Source organism: Cherax quadricarinatus, chromosome 54, assembly GCF_038502225.1.
Source record: "Cherax quadricarinatus isolate ZL_2023a chromosome 54, ASM3850222v1, whole genome shotgun sequence".
NCBI lineage: Eukaryota > Metazoa > Arthropoda > Malacostraca > Decapoda > Parastacidae > Cherax > Cherax quadricarinatus.
Window position 1 is genome coordinate 19313099 of NC_091345.1, and position 20535 is coordinate 19333633.

At 42.3% G+C, this 20535-nt stretch overlaps 1 protein-coding gene across 7 annotated transcripts in view; it reads left to right on the forward strand.

Annotated features, from left to right (window-relative positions):
* The window catches only part of LOC128705881 (solute carrier organic anion transporter family member 74D), a 116946-nt gene extending 100946 nt beyond the window's left edge, over positions 1-16000 (forward strand). For 2 of the 7 annotated variants that reach the window (XM_070096683.1, XM_070096681.1), the window contains exon 16: positions 14283-15996. In XM_070096683.1, coding sequence (XP_069952784.1) covers positions 14283-14677 — 395 coding nt within the window. In that variant the 3' untranslated portion in view covers positions 14678-15996. Of the gene's footprint in view, positions 1-8732; positions 8906-14282 lie in introns of those variants that run through there. The other 5 variants (XM_070096680.1, XM_070096682.1, XM_070096684.1 and 2 more) reach the window with 4 other exon arrangements.
* The last annotated feature ends 4535 nt before the right edge of the window (positions 16001-20535 follow it).

The following is a 20535-nucleotide window of genomic DNA, read 5'->3' on the forward strand; positions in this document are numbered from 1 at the left end:
GAGCTGAGAGGAGACTTGCTTGCAGTCACTTCGAGCCCCATCCCATCAAGAGGGTAAGGCGGTGACTTGCTTGCTTGTTCACCCCTCTCATCCCCATCCACCCATCCTTCCCCATCCTCCCCCCACCCATACATCAACACTGGCCCACACACTTAACACACTACATACATTGCTATCCTTCTGACTGTCCTATCTTTTTATTTTTCGGCAACTTCGCTTTGGCGAGTTAACACAAGGCATTTTGACCATCTGGTAGCCCGTGTGGTTTTTTAAAATCCAGCCGATCTTTGCCTTGGGCCCTTTCCCCTCACTACTCGAGGGTAGGCTATCTTAGGAGCTGACCTTCATAAGTCAGCTGAAATAGGATGTTAGGCTAACATTAAGGAAAGATACCTTTTTGTTAAGCAACTCCTCTGCCACATGCTCCTTCCTAGGCATCATGGCGAGGATTCGTGTAAGATTACGCATTGATGGAAATCAAATGTCCATGAAAGACATTCTCAATTGTATTTGCTCTAACTCAACTGTTGCTCCAGTGGATGTTTTTAAAACCCACACTGGAGTAGTACTTCTCCTCTCTTCTGAAGAAGAGTTACTCCAACTCCTAAAGCATGATGTCTTGGATAAACTGAAGACTTCTGGTGTTATCCCAGTTGTACCTGACAGCTATCAAGCTCAGAGGACTGTGTTTGTGGCCAGAATCAACAGTTTTATGAAACACAGCAATGTTAATGAAATTGTTGATAACATTAATACCGAGAATTCTGACCTTAGGGCTGTTGAAGCACATAAATTCTCGAATCCCAACAACAATAAGGTAACTTTAAAATTAATACTCGAGACACCTGAAGAGGCCAAACTTGTGTGTCAAAATGGCTTCAAATGTTTCAATACCAGATGTACATCTGACCAAATTTCCATGGAACGCTTTGTCAGTGTGACACAATGTTTCAAGTGTTATGCCTTTGGTCATAACAACAACAAATGCAGTATACAAGGGCAAATTTGTAGCATTTGCTCTGGCCAACATTCCTATCGTGATTGTACCAATAAAAATTCACCTAAATGTGTCCTCTGTAATGGAAATCATCAGCTGTTTCTGCTATTTGTCCTGAAAGAAAAAAGGAAATGCAGAAAATTCTTGACGCCAAGAAACTATCCACATCTAAGAAGACCACTCCTCAGGCACCGCCAACCATGTCCCAAACTTCCTTCCCAGCTCTGCCTGGATCAAGTGGGACTCCTCAGGTCTCTACCAATGGTTCCAATGTTTGGAATTCTGCCCCTCTTGGAGAGCCCCAATCTAACCCTCACTTACAACAGACACAACAACAAGGTTCAGTCGCATCTCATGTGTCTCAGGTATCCACAGACGGGGATATAATGAGAGCACAACTAATGTACTTGGTGGCCAAAGACACAGCTGGTGGTGATATTCAACTCTGCTCTCGTGTTTTGAATGATATGTTAAAGGCTAATGGGATCACTCCCATCATTATCCCTGAAAATGTGAAGGCCATTATGACCCAGCCTTCTCATAACAAGAAGTATGTACCATACTCTACATCTAATAATAAGCCTAAGTCATCCCTGGCCCAGGGATCGCCCTCCTCGCAAACCCAGGTTGTCAACTCTTCTCAACCCGAAAAGTCAACACCTGAACATAACAATGCCCCAGAAAGTGGTGCCTACTCTCCCGCTATTGTAGCTGAACCTGTTGAACAGGAACTTTCCCAAGGTAACTCACCTTGCCTATCTAATATTCACTTGGAGCCTACACAGTCTCCCATTAACTCTCACGAGCCTCTGATTCCTGAAACTGAGTATAGCATACCTCAGTTTCATGATGATGACTCTAACGACTCTAACGACTCTATTGATTCTAATGAGTCTGTTAATATTACTGCCTCTAGTGAAGATGAAGATGATGGCATTGTTAATACACAAGCTTCCACGCAAAAGTTTCCTTCTCCTATTGAAGAGTCCAGCAGGGATAGTACAGATACAACACATAACATTACTTGCAGGCGTTCAGAACGCAGTGTACGAGCGAAGAATAAGCAATAATGGGGATTACAATTTTCCAACTTAATGTTCAACATTTCTTCAATAACCGTTACCTTCTTGAGGTTGAACTACATAACTACAATCCCGATGTTATACTTTTGAACGAGACAGCTGCAAGAGTTGATCAACATATTAAATTACGTGGATACTGTACTGTTGAGAAATCGAGAGGACAGTTTAGTGGTGTAGCCATCTTGGTTAAATTAGGATATACATTTAAAAATATTCATGTGGATGAAGATAACATTCTTGCAATAGAACTAACAACGTCGCATGGACAACTAGTAATAGGAACTGGATATTTTCCCCCGAGACAGCCATATATAGAGTCAATTCCTCTACATAGGATATTAAGCAGAAATATTCCAACAATACTAGCTGGAGATTTTAATGCTCATCACCCTGCCCTCTTTAACTGTGGAGCTGGTATTCCACTGGGTGACTTAAAAGGAAAACAACTCTTTAATATCATGACAGCTAGAAACTTGTCATTTCAAGGCCCATTCTTCAAATCGTACATTGGACCTCATCCAGGAACACCAGATATTGTACTGACAAACAGAGACTGTGACATCTTTCACTGTCGTATATCTCCTGGTGGAAATGTAGGATCTGACCATATCCCTGTTATAATACAACTACAAACTTCTCCATTTAGAATACCTGTAACTCCTAAACCCAATCTTAACACCCTAGGATTTGACCCCTTCAGGGCATATCTGGGTGAAGATGAAATTGTGTCTTTGGAAAATCTACCTTCCAGTGCAATTGATGATGCAATCAGGTCCCTGCACAATCGAATAATTGAAGCTACCAATGCAAATTGCCAATTAGCTTCCACGAAGATATACCAACAATATAAACCTACTAGGGAAATTAGAGACACTTTAAGAAATTATCAAGCAGAATGTCGAAGGCATCTTCAAACGCGACAACCACCAGCAGCTACACTGCACCGATTAAGGCACGAATTAATTAACATGATTAGTCAACACAAACGAGACATATGGAAATTTCTAGTTCTTCAAGCTAATCAATATAAACGTGAACCAGCAAAATTTTGGAGTAAGATCCGACAACTTTTAGGGGCAAAGCACAAGGCTCCTAACTACCTAGTTCATACCTTCACTGATGAGGATGATGAAGATGTTGAAATTAAACTTGACGATCCACAGGACCAGGCTAATTTGATGGGTGATGTATGGGAGAAAATTCTCTCACAATAATAGTCGTCAATTTAATAATAATCATTATCAGTTAGTAAATGAATGGAGAGATGAAAACTTCGATGATCTACAACCACTACCTACCATCGATACTTCAACTCTTGAAGATACCCACCCGCTTACTAGACCTATTACATTATTAGAGATAAGTCAGGTTATTGGAAGAATGAGAAATAGAGCCCCTGGCCTCTCTGGAATAACAATGAAACAAATAAAGTACCTACCTAGAAATTGCAAACAGTCCTTGGTAAATATCTTTAATGCCATCTTGGCCTCAGGACATTTTCCAGTTGTTTTTAAGACTGCTAGAATGATCTTTCTTGCTAAGCCCAATAAAGACATCCACCAACCTGGGAACTATAGACCTATATCTTTACTTGAAGTCACTGGAAAAGTTCTTGAGAAAGTCATTTCCAACAGATTGAATTACTATATAGAGTTTAATCACTTGTTTACTGAAAAACAATTTGGCTTTAGAACACATAGAGGTACCAATCATGCAATAAATGTTATTTTTGACACTGTAGCAAGTCTAAAACAGCAGGGCAATCTTGCCTTAATTGCCACCAGAGATGTTCATAAAGCTTTTGATAGCTTATGGCATGATGGCCTTATATACAAACTCATTGACCTACCAGACCATAACTGGACTTTTCTCAGAGTAATTTATAATTTCTTAACTCAAAGAAAAATCATTCCCACCTTTCATGGCAAGTCGACAGAACCTTTTATACCGACGGCTGGTGTCCCACAAGGTTCTTGTCTCAGTCCACTTCTGTTTAACATTTATGTGAATGACCTTCCTCAACCAGAGTTTAATGACACAATTGTGACACAGTTTGCAGATGATGTTATTCATGTCGTCTCATCAACTCCAGTAACAGGAAAATACAAGTATGAGAGAGTCATAGAAAAAATGAATATTGAACTTCGTCGAACATCTAATTGGGAGAAGAAATGGAGAATTACGACTAATCCTGACAAGGTCCTTGTTAGCACGATAGGATGTTTTGCATCAACCATTGAAGATAAAGGGGGTATCTCCATCAGAGGTACACCTGTAGCCATTAGAAACCCTAACAAGATCTTGGGATATGAAATAGACAGGCTGCTCCACTCAACATCTCATGTAACTAAAAAGATCAACACAGCCAAAGCCGGTCTTAGCAGACTCTTTCGATTCAATCAAGCCCCTCAACATGTCAAAAAACATCTGTATAAAATGATAATAAGACCTATACTTGAATACCCTTGTGTCCCAATATCATTAACAACAAAGACCAACATGCTACGGTTACAAAGGGTCCAGAATAGAGCTCTTCGATTTATTACCAATACCAGGAGGAGAGACAGAGTTAAAATGGCAGATTTACATACACAACAAGATATCACTGCCATAAATGTACGCCTTGACACCCTAAAAAAGAAACAACTTTATACAATGCAAGAACTATACATGCCAGATAGAGAACATCCTATACAAGTGATAAATACCACCGATTACACCATTAATACTCCACCTCACAGGACTCAAAGAATGACTCTCCCACAGAGGGTTCGTCGTTTTATTCATAAAGATGATTACCCTCGACCCATGATTTTGAGCAACTTACCTGACGAAGAAGATTGGATACTACCAGAACCCTTCTATGTATACTGAAAAAACCATCGCCCCCAATTAGGGAGACATCTTAAATAACTTTCTAATGTAAAACTATGCTATTGACTATTGTTGGACACCACCATTAAGAAGCTATTGTCACGAGCTCATAAACTGGCCAGAAAATATTGCCTTTCCTGTCGTATGAATATCCGTTGTGCAATCGCGAAAAAAAAAAAAAAAAAAAAAAAAAAAAAAAAAAAAAAGCAATTGCAACTTGTATAATTACAACCAATTCAGAGTCATGTACTTATATACATATTATATTTATGTGACTCTGATGGGTTAGTATTATACCTCTTAAAAAATAATCTTCTCAGTTCAAATACACTTTTTAAATTACACCAAAGTGGTTGGGCCACTTACCTTTTATATCCTACCTCTCCCCCCCCTCCAACCCTCTTCCAATATTTCCATCCTTACCCATCCTTCTTCCTTCCCCATCTTACCAAAGCTCTGGTCATTAGAAGCGAAGAAGTGCTTCAGAATCTCCACGACTATGGTGCTGTTCGCACCTACTCCTAGGTTGAGGGACTGATTACCTCATCTTCCGTACATAGTTCTACTGTCTTCAAGTTATGTCCTGGAATTTGTATTGATAAAGCCACTGGATGGCGAAACGTCTACAATAAAGATACCCAGATGTTGCACATGTGTCTTACTCTCATAATGAGACTAGTCACGAGGGAGCATTCACCAAATTAAACTTCAATAACAAAAACAAAGTGGGACCAAGTAAACCAAGTCCTAACCGATATAAGCTGGGAAGATACACTAAGCAACACAGATCCCAACTTATGCCTAGAACAGATTATCTTGGTGGCACTCGATGTATGCACAAGGCTTATTCCTCTAAGAAAAAGGAGTAGATGTAAAATAGAAAGAGACAGGCGCTCCCTTTACAGGCGACGGAAAAGAATAACAGAGCGGCTAAAAGAGGTCAATATATCTGAAATGCGTAGGGAGACACTGGTCAGAGAAATAGCAAGCATCGAACTCAAGCTAAAGGAATCTTATAGGAGTCAGGAATCGCGGGAAGAACTAAAAGCCATAAATGAAATCGAAAGAAACCCAAAGTATTTCTTCTCCTATGCCAAATCAAAGTCGAGAACAACGTCCAGTATTGGGCCCCTACTTAAACAAGATGGGTCCTACACAGATGACAGCAAGGAAATGAGTGAGCTACTCAAGTACCAATATGACTCAGTTTTTAGCAAGCCGCTAACCAGACTGAGAGTCGAAGATCAAAATTAATTTTTTATGAGAGAGCCACAAAATTTGATTAACACAAGCCTATCCGATGTTATCCTGACGCCAAATGACTTCGAACAGGCGATAAATGACATGCCCATGCACTCTGCCCCAGGGCAACTGCAAGAAGCCCCTATCACGAGCCTTTTCCATCCTATGGAGAGGGAGCATGGACACGGGGGTCGTCCCACAGTTACTAAAAACAACAGACATAGCCCCACTCCACAAAGGGGGCAGTAAAGCAACAGCAAAGAACTACAGACCGATAGCACTAACATCCCATATCATAAAAATCTTTGAAAGGGTCCTAAGAAGCAAGATCACCACCCATCTAGAAACCCATCAGTTACACAACCCAGGGCAACATGGGTTTAGAACAGGTCGCTCCTGTCTGTCTCAACTATTGGATCACTACGACAAGGTCCTAAATGCACTAGAAGATAAAAAGAATGCAGATGTAATATATACAGACTTTGCAAAAGCCTTCGACAAGTGTGACCATGGCGTAACAGCGCACAAAATGCGTGCTAAAGGAATAACAGGAAAAGTCGGTCGATGGATCTATAATTTCCTCACTAACAGAACACAGAGAGTAGTCGTCAACAGAGTAAAGTCCGAGGCAGCTACGGTGAAAAGCTCTGTTCCACAAGGCACAGTACTCGCTCCCATCTTGTTCCTCATCCTCATATCCGACATAGACAAGGATGTCAGCCACAGCACCGTGTCTTCCTTTGCGTATGACACCCGAATCTGCATGACAGTGTCTTCCATTGCAGACACTGCAAGGCTCCAGGCGGACATCAACCGAATCTTTCAGTGGGCTGCAGAAAACAGTATGAAGTTCAACGATGAGAAATTTCAATTACTCAGATATGGTAAACACGAGGAAATTAAATCTTCATCAAAGTACAAAACAAATTCTGGCCACAAAATAGAGCGAAACACCAACGTCAAAGACCTGGGAGTGATCATGTCGGAGGATCTCACCTTCAAGGACCATAACATTGTATCAATCGCATCTGCTAGAAAAATGACAGGATGGATAATGAGAACCTTCAAAACTAGGGAGGCCAAGCCCATGATGACACTCTTCAGGTCACTTGTTCTATCTAGGCTGGAATATTGCTGCACACTAACAGCACCTTTCAAGGCAGGTGAAATTGCTGACCTAGAAAATGTACAGAGAACCTTCACGGCGCGCATAATGGAGATAAAACACCTCAATTACTGGGAGCGCTTGAGGTTCCTAAAACTGCATTCCCTGGAATGCAGGCGGGAGAGATACATGATTATATACACCTGGAAAATCCTTGAGGGACTAGTACCGAACTTGCACACGAAAATCACTCACTACGAAAGCAAAAGACTTGGCAGACGATGCAACATCCCCCCAATGAAAAGCAGGGGTGTCACTAGCACGTTAAGAGACCATACAATAAGTGTCAGGGGCCCGAGACTGTTCAACTGCCTCCCAGCATACATAAGGGGGATTACCAACAGACCCCTGGCAGTCTTCAAGCTGGCACTGGACAAGCACCTAAAGTCGGTTCCTGACCAGCCGGGCTGTGGCTCGTACGTTGGTTTGCGTGCAGCCAGCAGCAACAGCCTGGTTGATCAGGCTCTGATCCACCAGGAGGCCTGGTCACAGACCGGGCCGCGGGGCGTTGACCCCCGGAACTCTCTCCAGGTAAACTCCAGGTAAAACGGGTCGTACAACTCCAGGCCAGTGCGCAAGACACTGGGCCAACTGGCTACAATACGATTAATCAAATTAGGTGTATTTACACACCACAGGAGTTTTACTGCTCATTCGCCACGAGTTCAAACCTCATCTGTTCCGTAGTTTGCAGTCGTGTTACGATTTCGTGAGTCACTGAACAATACATCTCCACACGAAACCCAATCTAATGCTTATTCCACAGGCTATCATAATCATGGGGAGCGCTAAACCCGTAGGTTTATACAGCGCCTGTGGGGGATTGAAGATATTTAGGCTTAATTCGGGGAACTCCTGCACAGATCCAATTCTTTAGATCAAGAGCCCCTCACTAGCATCAAGGTACCTCCCTTGAGGGGATTCGATCCTAGAGGGAGCATCTCTAATGCCGTGGATCAAGAGCCCCTTATTTGCAAGACACTTCTAAGGTAATTTGTATCTTATTTTTTTTGAAACGCTAAACCCATAGGGGTCAAAGAGCGCTTTAGGAATAATGTCCACGGGGAATTACAATCATGGGGAGCGCTAAATCCGTAGGGACTATACAGCACAAGGGTAGGTTAAACTCTTACAAGGAGCATTAAGCGCTAAACATATAAGGGTCACACTGCGCCGTCAATTCCTTGAATCAAGAGCTCTTACTATCCCCCGGCATGCAAGAGTTGTTGCTAGTCCTGGAGAGCAAACTCGCTGGTGCTGACCAGCCAAGTGAAAGCTATGTATACAGTTTTATTTAAGCCCATCAGTTTATCCAGGTTAATAAAACGATCACTAAGATTCTGAGGTTTTATTTCAGTGTTTTTTTTTTCAGAAAGAAATGATCGCATGTTAGCCTTGAAGTGGCATTTATCAGGCAACAAATAAAAAGTATATTCAAGATACGGTTACTGCTTTTAACAGATGTATATGAATGGTATACAATATCTTCAAGATGAATTAAGACATGTGCAACATCTGGCCATATTAATAGACGTTTCGCCAACCAGTGGCTTTATCAGTACAAGGAAGAGTGCAAAAACGTTTACAAAGAGGTAATCAGTCCCTCAGCCTTGTAATGAACAGCACCGTAGTCTTGAAGACTACGGTGATCTTCAACTCCAAGGTTGAGGGGCTGATTATCTCATCTTTTGCATATATTTATACATTCTTCACATTATGGCCTTGTATTGTACTGACAAAGCCACTGGCTGGCGAAACATCTACAAATAAAGATACCCAGATGTTGTACATGTTCCTAATTCACCATATTTTAAGAGATAAATGCAGCTCCAAGTTACACCGGCTTACCACGATGAAGTCTGCGATCTTCGAGCCGGACCACGGTTACTCGTCCAAAGGTTCTCATAGAGAACCTTTGTTACATGGAACCCTAAACCATGCACCGAAGATTACTTTGGCTGATAACCAGTGGCAGCTAGGCTACCACCAGAAATCGCTCACCAACTGCCAGGACAAGAGGCTGAAGGTGATGTGCGGCAGGCCAGCTCTCGTAGGGAGCGGCGCGAGAGAGAGTTGGGTGGGGGAAGGATAAGGTTGGGAACCCCAGCAAACACCACATAACTTACGCTCTAACAATGTTGCATCAACATCACAATTTGGACATTACCAATTATGATGTTTAGGCAACGTCGATACAACGAAAAACTATGAAGCATAAATGCTGGGAAGGATTGCAGTGATATATGGGACACAAAGCAACATTACTGCACACAGTCCAGTAACATTACAGACAGTTCCATGTATAAATGGAAATATATATAAGGGACACAGTGCAATATTACTGAACAGTTCAGTAATATCGCAAAGTCCCATATATATAGAGTACGGACAAAGTCCATGGCATTTAGTCTCTAGACTGAATGATAGGAGTGGTATTCCCTCTTTAAAAAGCTCAAGGAAGTTGAGCAGTGTTCACTCTGAAAAAGCTCGAGGGAGCCGAGCGGTGTTCACTTTGAAAAAGCTCAAGGGAGCTGAGCGGTGTTCACTCTGAGAAAGCTCAAGGGAGCTGAGCAGTGTTCACTCTGAGAAAGCTCAAGGGAGCTGAGCGGTATTCACTCTGAGAAAGCTCAAGGGAGCTGAGCAGTGTTCACTGAGAAAGCTCAAGTGAGCTCAGCGGTGTTCACTGAGAAAGCTCAAGGGAGCCGAGCGGTGTTCACTCTGAGAAAGCTCAAGTGAGCTGAGCGATGTTCACTCAGAAAGCTCAAGTGAGCTGAGCGGCGTTCACTCTGAGAAAGCTCAAGTGAGCTGAGCAGTGTTCACTCTGAGAAAGCTCAAGGGAGCTAAAAGTGGTCACACTCCAACACAGTGGACTCAAGGTTTATGGCTAACACTAGGCCCATTCTTAGGTAAATAACAGAACACGGCAGTATTCAGTCTCCACTGATTCCTGTTAGTGCTTACACTTCAACACCAGTTGACTAGGATCCACCCTCCAACACCAGTGGACTCGGACCCACCCTCCAACACCAGTGGACAAGGGTCCACCCTCCAACAGCAATGGACTAGGATCCACCCTCCAAAATCTGTGGACTAGGGTCCACCCTCCAACATAAGGGGACTAGGGTCCACCCTCCAACACCAGTGGACTAGGATCCATCCTCCAAAACAAGTGGACTAGGATCCACCCTCCAACCCCAGTGGACTAGGTTCCACCCTCCAATACCAGTGGACTAGGGTCCACCCTACATCAGTGGACTAGGATCCACACTTCAACACCAGTGGACTATGATCTACCCTCCATAACCAGTGGACTAGGGTCCATTCTCCACAAGGGAACTAGGATAAACTCCCCAAAACCAGTGGACTAGGGTCCATCCTCCAACACCAGTGGACTAGGGCCCACCCTCCAACACCTGTAGACTAGGGTCCATCCACCAAAATAAGTGGACTAGGGTCCACCCTCCAACATCAGTGGACTAGGATGCACCCTCCAACACCAGTGGACTAGGGTCCACCCTCCAACACCAGTGGACTAAGGTCCACCCTCCAACACCAGTGGACTATGATGCACCCTCCAAAACCTGTGGACTAGGGTCCACCCTCCAACATAAGGGGACTAGGATCCACCCTCCAAAAAAAATGGACTAGTATCCACCCTGCAACACCAGTGGACTATGATCCACCCTCCAACACCAGTGGACTAAGGTCCATCCTCCAACACCAGTGGATTAGGATCCACCCTCCAAAACCTGTGGACTAGGGTCCACCCTCCAACTGTTCGAGCGTGGACCCAAGTCCACAGCTGTCCGAGCGTGGACCCAAGTCCACAGCTGTCCGAGCGTGGACCCAAATCCACGGCTGTCCGAGCGTGGACCTAAGTCCACAGCATTCCTAGCGAGGGCACAAGTCCAAAGCCATCCTAGCGAGGGCGCAAGTCCAAAGCTATCCTAGCGAGGGCGCAAGTCCAAAGCTATTCTAGCGAGGGCGCAAGTTCAAAGCTATCCTAGCAAGGGCGCAAGTCCATAGCTGTTCGGTCGTGGACAGAAGTCCACAGCTGTCCGAGCGTGGACCCAAATCCACAGCTGTCCGAGCGTGGACCCAAGTCCACAGGTTTCCGAGCGTGGACCCAAGTCCACAGCTGTCCGATCGTGGACCCAAGACCACAGGTGTTCGAGCGTGGACCCAAATCTACGGCTGTCCGAGCGTGGACCTAATTCCACAGCTATCTTAGCGAGGGCCCAAGTCCACAGCTATCCTAACATGTGTGTCAGTGAGCTCCTGTGGAGCCTAACATGGTTTTGAGGTTTCACAGAATATATTTAACTAGCTGAATATTAATGTTTTATTTTAACCAGTGGAAGAGCTAAACAAGTAGGGGTCACAGCGCCTGAGGAATGGCAGGCAATTAACTTGATAAATGGAAGGGAAGAATAAGTCCATTTCCTTGGATCAAGAGCCCTCACCACTGGAACTCACAATTTACAAAGGTAAACAAAGGTAATGAACTCACAAGTTACAAAGGTAATGAATACTGTAAGAATGGTTACTTACGTTTATACATGGCTGCAATCATGAACAAATTTTAGAGTAATGAGCAATTCACACTTCCACACCCGGTCACAACTGTAGTGAGTTATTGGTGCAAATGTTGATTGCTGAGTCTCTCTCTCTCTCACACACACACACACACACACACACACACATACAAATTCATACACACACACACATAAACACACACACACACACACACACACAAACTCATACACACACGCACACACACTCATACTCACACACACTCATACACACACTCACACTCATACACACACACACTCATACTCACACACACACACACACACACACACACACACACACACACACACACACACACACACACACACATGCACACATGTGGTAATGCTTTATTTACAGCTAGCAAAGTCAGGGTATCACAGAAAAGCAACATTAATCTACTTAGATATCAGACTAGTCTATTAAAATCATTATATTCTTGGGGAAGTTCTAAACCCGTAAGGGTCATAGAACGCCTGGGAAATGGGAAGTAATCGGGTTATTACGCCAGGAAGGAAAGGATAGCTCCAGTTCCTTGAATCAAAAGCCCTTCACAGCAACGAGGTTTTCCTTAATAAAGAGAAATAGTGGTACTAGGATAGTTGAATTTTCTAGAAGGTCGATTCCCGTTATCTGGTATATTTTATATCGCTATTCCTCATTTATACTGAAAATAGGAATAATAGTTTACTGACTAAAATATGTTTATTTTGATATACATCATAAATTATTAATAAAGTTTAATTCAGAATGAAAAATTTAACTTTAATAACACTCTAATAACTGTATTCCTTTGCACGTCTCTGTATCATGTTCAAATAAATAAATAAATAAATAAATAAATAAATAAATAAATAAATAAATAAATAAAACTACATTTCACGATAAGACAAAAAAATCAAAATATGCCTTATTAAAATTTTAGTTCTTTATCACCCATTACGAGCTTCTTAAATATAATTAAGACAAAAGTTTCTGAAAATACCTGCAACAATAAATATTTTTTTCAATAAAACACAAAAATGCATAATTTTTTCCGTCACAAATGTTGAGTGAAGGAAGAAGGTGGAGGTCAGCCTCGACGCTCTCCTTACTTCTCCTATATTTTACGTATATTTAAATCTCTTTTATAATATGGATGCGTCAAAATGGGTGAAGGAGAGACATCGTAGTGAAGAAGAAGTGAGGGGTAAGGATATGGTCGTTTTTATTTGATTAGTGATGGTAATACATAGGACGTATTTCCTTACACTGGTTGTCTATGTTCATCCATCAGTAACCTTGATGTTGGTGAGGGACTCTTGATTTAGGGAATTGGATCTGTGCTCCAGTTCCCCGAATTAAGCCTGAATGCCTTCCACATCCTCCCCAGGCGCTGTATAATCCTCCGGGTTTAGCGCTTCCCCCTTGATTATAATAATAATCATCCATCAGTATAATAGGTACCTGGGTGTTAACGGACTGGTGTGGGTCGCATCCTGGGACAAAATTGACCTAATTTGCGGGAAATGCTCACCATAACAAGGGACTTTCTATATAGTAGTATGTCACTGATGTCAGCTATGGTCTGTATACCTTGTACATTTAGTAAATAAAGATATTTTTTTATTATTATTATTACCTGTGAGGATTGTATATACTCCCAGATATGGTTATTATCTCTGTGTATATACACTGAGAAGTGGATATCTATATATACACTAAGAAGTGGATATGTGTATATACACAAAAGTGAATATCTCTATATAGTGAGAAGTGGATTATCTCAGTGTATATATACAGAAACGGATATCCTTCTGTATATACACTGAGAAGTGGATATTTCACTGTGTACACCGAGAAGTGGATATCTGTATACATACGCCGAGAAGTGAATGATTAGATTTTGCCACCGAAGTGGCTAGTTTATTGTGCAGGTCATGTCCATCCTGTGGACGGTAGCGCGAGAGCATATGGATACACAAAAGGCCCAGGAACTAGGTCCCAAAGGGTTAACAGGAATACATATGGATTTATATCTACATATCTATAGTTCACTTATCTGTTACAAGCAAATTTAGGAAATTTGCTTAGAATATCTGGTATCTTATTTTCATTAATAAGATATCTTGACATGTCACATAGGTTATTATATTGTCTATCTGTATTCCTCAATAAGTGGACAATTAAGCACATAGTGTTCATATGCCTGACCACATCATTTGCATTTTGATCATCATCTGTGTCTCCCAAACTGCCAAAAGTACTTGTAACCAAGCCTAAGCCTGGCCACTACAACATCAGTCAGGAATGGGAAGTAATCATAAGGACAGAAAAAAAAAATACTGAAATTTAATATTTTTGGATATTTCAGACTTGGAGTGTCGTTGTCCCTGGTGTGGGTACCTATCTTCATGTCCAGAGATGTTAGGAAGACACTGGTCAAGATGCAAGAAGAAACTCTCATATGTGTCATCGATGCAATATGGCGGTGTGGATGAGTACCGTATCATTAGGGAAACTAACTACATCTATGGCCGGGAAACTCGCCTTGGAAATTTCGTCGTACCAGAACGAAAAAAGCAACCTCGGAAAATCCCAAAACTCAACTTGTGGGATTGTTATCCTATGAAGCAAAGTGGGAGTACTCAGGAGTCACTTAAAATTGATGAAGAACCCAAAAACTTTCGAGTGAAGGTCGAAAAACGACGTAGACGTCCTAAAAGTTTAAGATGGTCAGTATCGAAGCTACGACATGTATTTATTTAACCATGATGATTTCTAGGCTCTTGTATACATATTTATCACAATGGGTGGAGTTGAACCTATGGCACGTGCGTCCAAAACATCTGGGCTACACTTCTCCAAGGAGGACTTTGCTAGACCCCAGACACCTCTCCTTGGTTCTGCACTTGTAACACACCCGCTGCTCATCTGTCAGCACAATAAATGGTCAATATTCTTAATATTGTGAAGGGATGATTTTATATTTGCTTGATAGCTCGTTAGATATTAAAATAAACTTTAGATTTATGAATAAAGGATCACTGTTATGGGGAGCGCTAAACCCGCAGGGATTATACATCGCCTGTGGGGGGGAGGGATGGAAGGTATTCAGGCTCAATTCAGGAAACTGGAGCATAGATCCAATTCCCTAGATCAGGAGCTCCTCACCAGCGTCAAGGAACTTCCCTTGAGGGCTATGACTTAAGGAAGAAATTAGACAAGCGTAGCAATACAAGTTGTGATGTATTACAAGGGAAAGCTTTGAGAATTACAGTAGTTGTGTGAACTATTAAGATTAAGTTTATTTTTCCAAGTTAAAGTTGGCTTTGTTGATTTTTTATATTTTATTACAATCACGAGGATGAGCTAAAACAAGAGTAATGAAGTTTGAATCAAGGGTTACACCCATTCCTTAGATCAAGAACCTTCAACAAGCATCAAGACCCCCCTTGAAAAGTACAATATTTCATATAATTTTAAATTATTGTTTACCCCCAAAGGAGGATCCTGGATGCTGGCGAGGAGCTCTTGGCCCAAGAAACTTTACTTGTCCTTCCCTTTAAGCCTAATTCCTTCCCATTTCATCTCAGGCACTATGTTGAATTTCAGTAAGATACGAATGTGAGCTATGTTAATTTTGCATGAAAAGTATTGTAATATGGTAGTATTTAAATGATGGCTGAGGTTTCAGGATGTCTTAGCATTTACTTTGTTTATAAAGTGTCATATTGTATTGAGAAAATCTATAAATTCTTTGTCCACTTGGTCTGTATTCTTTTGTCAAAATAGAATTTTAGTTTGCCATTATATTTGTCTGTATAAAGTTCCTTTAACTGTATCTGTGGAGTGAGGGTAAACAAAATTTAATTCCAGAGAAGAGAATACGTAAACGTACTTAAGGGAAAACTCGGGATCCTCGCTGTAGCTGTTTATATATATTGTGGAAAATTGCATTTATCTGAATGTAACTCATTATGTACATAACAGTAAATGATAACAAAGATAATTATTATTTATCAAAGTTACATTGACAAGTAAGAATTTGGGACACCTAGGTCACAAAAATGTCCCCCTTCGATACCTACAACTGTCATATCCACAAGTTGCTCTAGACCTATTAATTACAAATGAAATATGTATCACCAGGAATTCTGGTAAATATGTAATTTGTGGACTGTATATTAAATTAATAAAGGATTATATATATACAAATTTACATAACAGAAGGAGAATATCTTAAAATCACTCACCAATTTGACTGGAGATTAAGTTGTATCATATCTAACTCACATCGACACCATGCCTAACCCTTCTAGGGTAGGGTAGGTGCCTGAGCCTGAGCTTACAGCTCACTGGACTGTCATTCCCATTAGCCCCCTTGTGGCGGGGATGACAGACCAGAGAGGCCTAGCTTGTGGCTAGGCCTGGGGACAGTTGGTCCCAAAGATGAGGAGGTACTTGTGCCTCCTCCCATGGGAGACTTAGGTCTCAGACACTCCCTAGAGGGAGCCAAGGCCGGGCCACCACTTGGAAAAGGCCCGGGCCGGGAGAATACCGGCGAATCTTTAATAATAATAATAAAAATATCTAACTCCTGTCTAAAATTTATGAAGAAACTGGCCAGAATCTAACATAAAATAAGACACTTAGCTGGAGTAATATCCTGTTTCCGTCTAATTAGAGTCTTGTCCTTTCGCCTGATATCTCAAATTATTCAGGAATGCACATCCAACAATTTCGCCTCCTATTTGAGAGGTGTCAGCCCAATTTTTACCTCTAGAGCACGAAAAATTCTTCCCATTATTCACTAACGTTTGTGTCCAATTCAAACAACAATGGCGAGTCTCTTCTGCGCAGGCACAGGCTTCCCATTTTTTATGACAAATTTTTATTAAATACAGTATGTTACACTAATTTACATAAAATATACACTGTATTTTTTCTGGAAAATACATTATTTTCCACATATATAATTATATTCACTGGAAGGCTCTGAGCCTGCAGACTACAAAAATAAGCTTATTTCTTTGCAAAGGTTACAATGTGTGTTTACATTTCATAATTTGATTGGTACAAATAAGTACACTACTATATCTATATCTTCCAGCTCCTGCACCCAACATCTTGCTCCTGGGGGATTTCAACTTAAGGCACCTAAAATGGAGGAATATAGCAAATAATATTGTTGCAGTAATAACACCAGGAGGCAACTCTGATGAAAACTCACACTCACACGAGCTTTTAAATCTCTGCACAAAATTCAATTTAATCCAGCAAATAATAGAGCCTACTATGATGACACTCTTCAGGTCACTTGTTCTATCTAGGCTGGAATATTGCTGCACACTAACAGCACCTTTCAAGGCAGGTGAAATTGCCGACCTAGAAAATGTACAGAGAACTTTCACGGTGCGCATAACGGAGATAAAACACCTCAATTATTGGGAGCGCTTGAGGTTCCTAAACCTGTATTTCCTGGAACGCAGGAGGGAGAGATACATGATTATATACACCTGGAAAATCCTAGAGGGACTAGTACCGAACTTGCACACGAAAATCACTCACTACGAAAGCAAAAGACTTGGCAGACGATGCACCATCCCCCCAATGAAAAGCAGGGGTGTCACTAGCACGTTAAGAGACCATACAATAAGTGTCAGGGGCCCGAGACTGTTCAACTGCCTCCCAGCACACATAAGGGGGATTACCAACAGACCCCTGGCAGTCTTCAAGCTGGCACTGGACAAGCACCTAAAGTCAGTTCCGGATCAGCCGGGCTGTGGCTCGTACGTTGGTTTGCGTGCAGCCAGCAGCAACAGCCTGGTAGATCAGGCTCTGATACACCAGGAGGCCTGGTCACAGACCGGGCCGCGGGGGCGTTGACCCCCGGAACTCTCTCCAGGTAAACTCCAGGTAAACTAGACTGGAGAATACACTAGACCTCATCTTCACTAACAATGATGATCTGATAAGAAATGTCACCATATCAAAAACAATATACTCAGATCACAACATAATTGAGGTTCAGACATGTATGCGTGGAGCCCCAGACCGACATAATGAGACTAGTCACGAGGGAGCATTCACCAAATTAAACTTCAATAACAAAAAAAAAAAAAAAAAAAGTGGGACCAAGTAAACCAAGTCCTAACCGATATAAGCTGGGAAGATACACTAAGCAACACAGACCCCAACTTATGCCTAGAACAGATTAACTCTGGGGCACTCGATGTATGCACAAGGCTTATTCCTCTAAGAAAAAGGAGGAGTAGATGTAAAATAGAAAGAGACAGGCGCTCCCTTTACAGGCGACGGAAAAAGAATAACAGAGCGGCTAAAAGAGGTCAATATATCTGAAATGCGTAGGGAGACACTGGTCAGAGAAATAGCAAGCATCGAACTTAAGCTAAAAGAATCCTTTAGGAGTCAGGAATCGCGGGAAGAACTAAAAGCCATAAATGAAATCGAAAGAAACCCAAAGTATTTCTTCTATGCCAAATCAAAATCGAGAACAACGTCCAGTATTGGGCCCCTACTTAAACAAGATGGGTCCTACACAGATGACAGCAAGGAAATGAGTGAGCTACTCAAGTCCAAATATGACTCAGTTTTTAGCAAGCCGCTAACCAGACTGAGAGTCGAAGATCAAAATGAATTTTTTATGAGAGAGCCACAAAATTTGATTAACACAAGCCTATCCGATGTTATCCTGACGCCAAATGACTTCGAACAGGCGATAAATGACATGCCCATGCACTCTGCCCCAGGGCCAGACTCATGGAACTCTGTGTTCATCAAGAACTGCAAGAAGCCCCTATCACGCGCCTTTTCCATTCTATGGAGAGAGAGCATGGACACGGGGGTCGTCCCACAGTTACTAAAAACAACAGACATAGCCCCACTCCACAAAGGGGGCAGTAAAGCAACAGCAAAGAACTACAGACCAATAGCACTAACATCCCATATCATAAAAATCTTTGAAAGGGTCCTAAGAAGCAAGATCACCACCCATCTAGAAACCCATCAGTTACACAACTCAGGGCAACATGGGTTTAGAACAGGTCGCTCCTGTCTGTCTCAACTATTGGATCACTACGACAAGGTCCTAAATGCACTAGAAGACAAAAAGAATGCAGATGTAATATATACAGACTTTGCAAAAGCCTTCGACAAGTGTGACCATGGCGTAATAGCGCACAAAATGCGTGCTAAAGGAATAACAGGAAAAGTCGGTCGATGGATCTATAATTTCCTCACTAACAGAACACAGAGAGTAGTCGTCAACAGAGTAGTCCGAGGCAGCTACGGTGAAAAGCTCTGTTCCACAAGGCACAGTACTCGCTCCCATCTTGTTCCTCATCCGCATATCCGACATAGACAAGGATGTCAGCCACAGCACCTTGTCTTCCTTTGCAGATGACACCCGAATCTGCATGACAGTGTCTTCCATTGCAGACACTGCAAGGCTCCAGGCGGACATCAACCAAATCTTTCAGTGGGCTGCAGAAAACAATATGAAGTTCAACGATGAGAAATTTCAATTACTCAGATATGGTAAACATGAGGAAATTAAATCTTCATCAGAGTACAAAACAAATTCTGGCCACAAAATAGAGCGAAACACCAACGTCAAAGACCTGGGAGTGATTATGTCAGAGGATCTCACCTTCAAGGACCATAACATTGTATCAATCGCATCTGCTAGAAAAATGACAGGATGGATAATGAGAACCTTCAAAACTAGGGAGGCCAAGCCCATGATGACACTCTTCAGGTCACTTGTTCTATCTAGGCTGGAATACTGCTGCACACTAACTGCACCTTTCAAGGCAGGTGAAATTGCCGACCTAGAAAATGTACAGAGAACTTTCACGGCGCGCATAACGGAGATAAAACATCTCAATTACTGGGAGCGCTTGAGGTTCCTAAACCTGTATTCCCTGGAACGCAGGAGGGAGAGATACATGATTATATACACCTGGAAAATCCTAGAGGGACTAGTACCGAACTTGCACACGAAAATCACTCACTACGAAAGCAAAAGACTTGGCAGACGATGCACCATCCCCCCAATGAAAAGCAGGGGTGTCACTAGCACGTTAAGAGACCATACAATAAGTGTCAGGGGCCCGAGACTGTTCAACTGCCTCCCAGCACACATAAGAGGGATTACCAACAGACCCGTGGCAGTCTTCAAGCTGGCACTGGACAAGCACCTAAAGTCAGTTCCTGATCAGCCGGGCTGTGGCTCGTACGTTGGTTTGCGTGCAGCCAGCAGCAACAGCCTGGTTGATCAGGCGCTGATCCACCAGGAGGCCTGGTCACAGACCGGGCCGCGGGGGCGTTGACCCCCGAAACTCTCTCCAGGTAAACTCCAGGTAAACTCCAGAAAGTTTATACGAGTTTTGATCCATTATAGTAGTCCTGGGATCATCTTGAGTTTCTCAGCATAATGAAAAAATTGTTCATATAAATAGCAGACCTTATCAATGTCAACAGTGCTACCATTGTCCATGAGTTTTGTAAGTGCACTTCCAGAGCCGGGTCACCATATGGAGAAGACCCGGGCCGGAAGTACCGGCAAACCTCTAATGAATGAATGAATGAAGTGCACTTCCAGT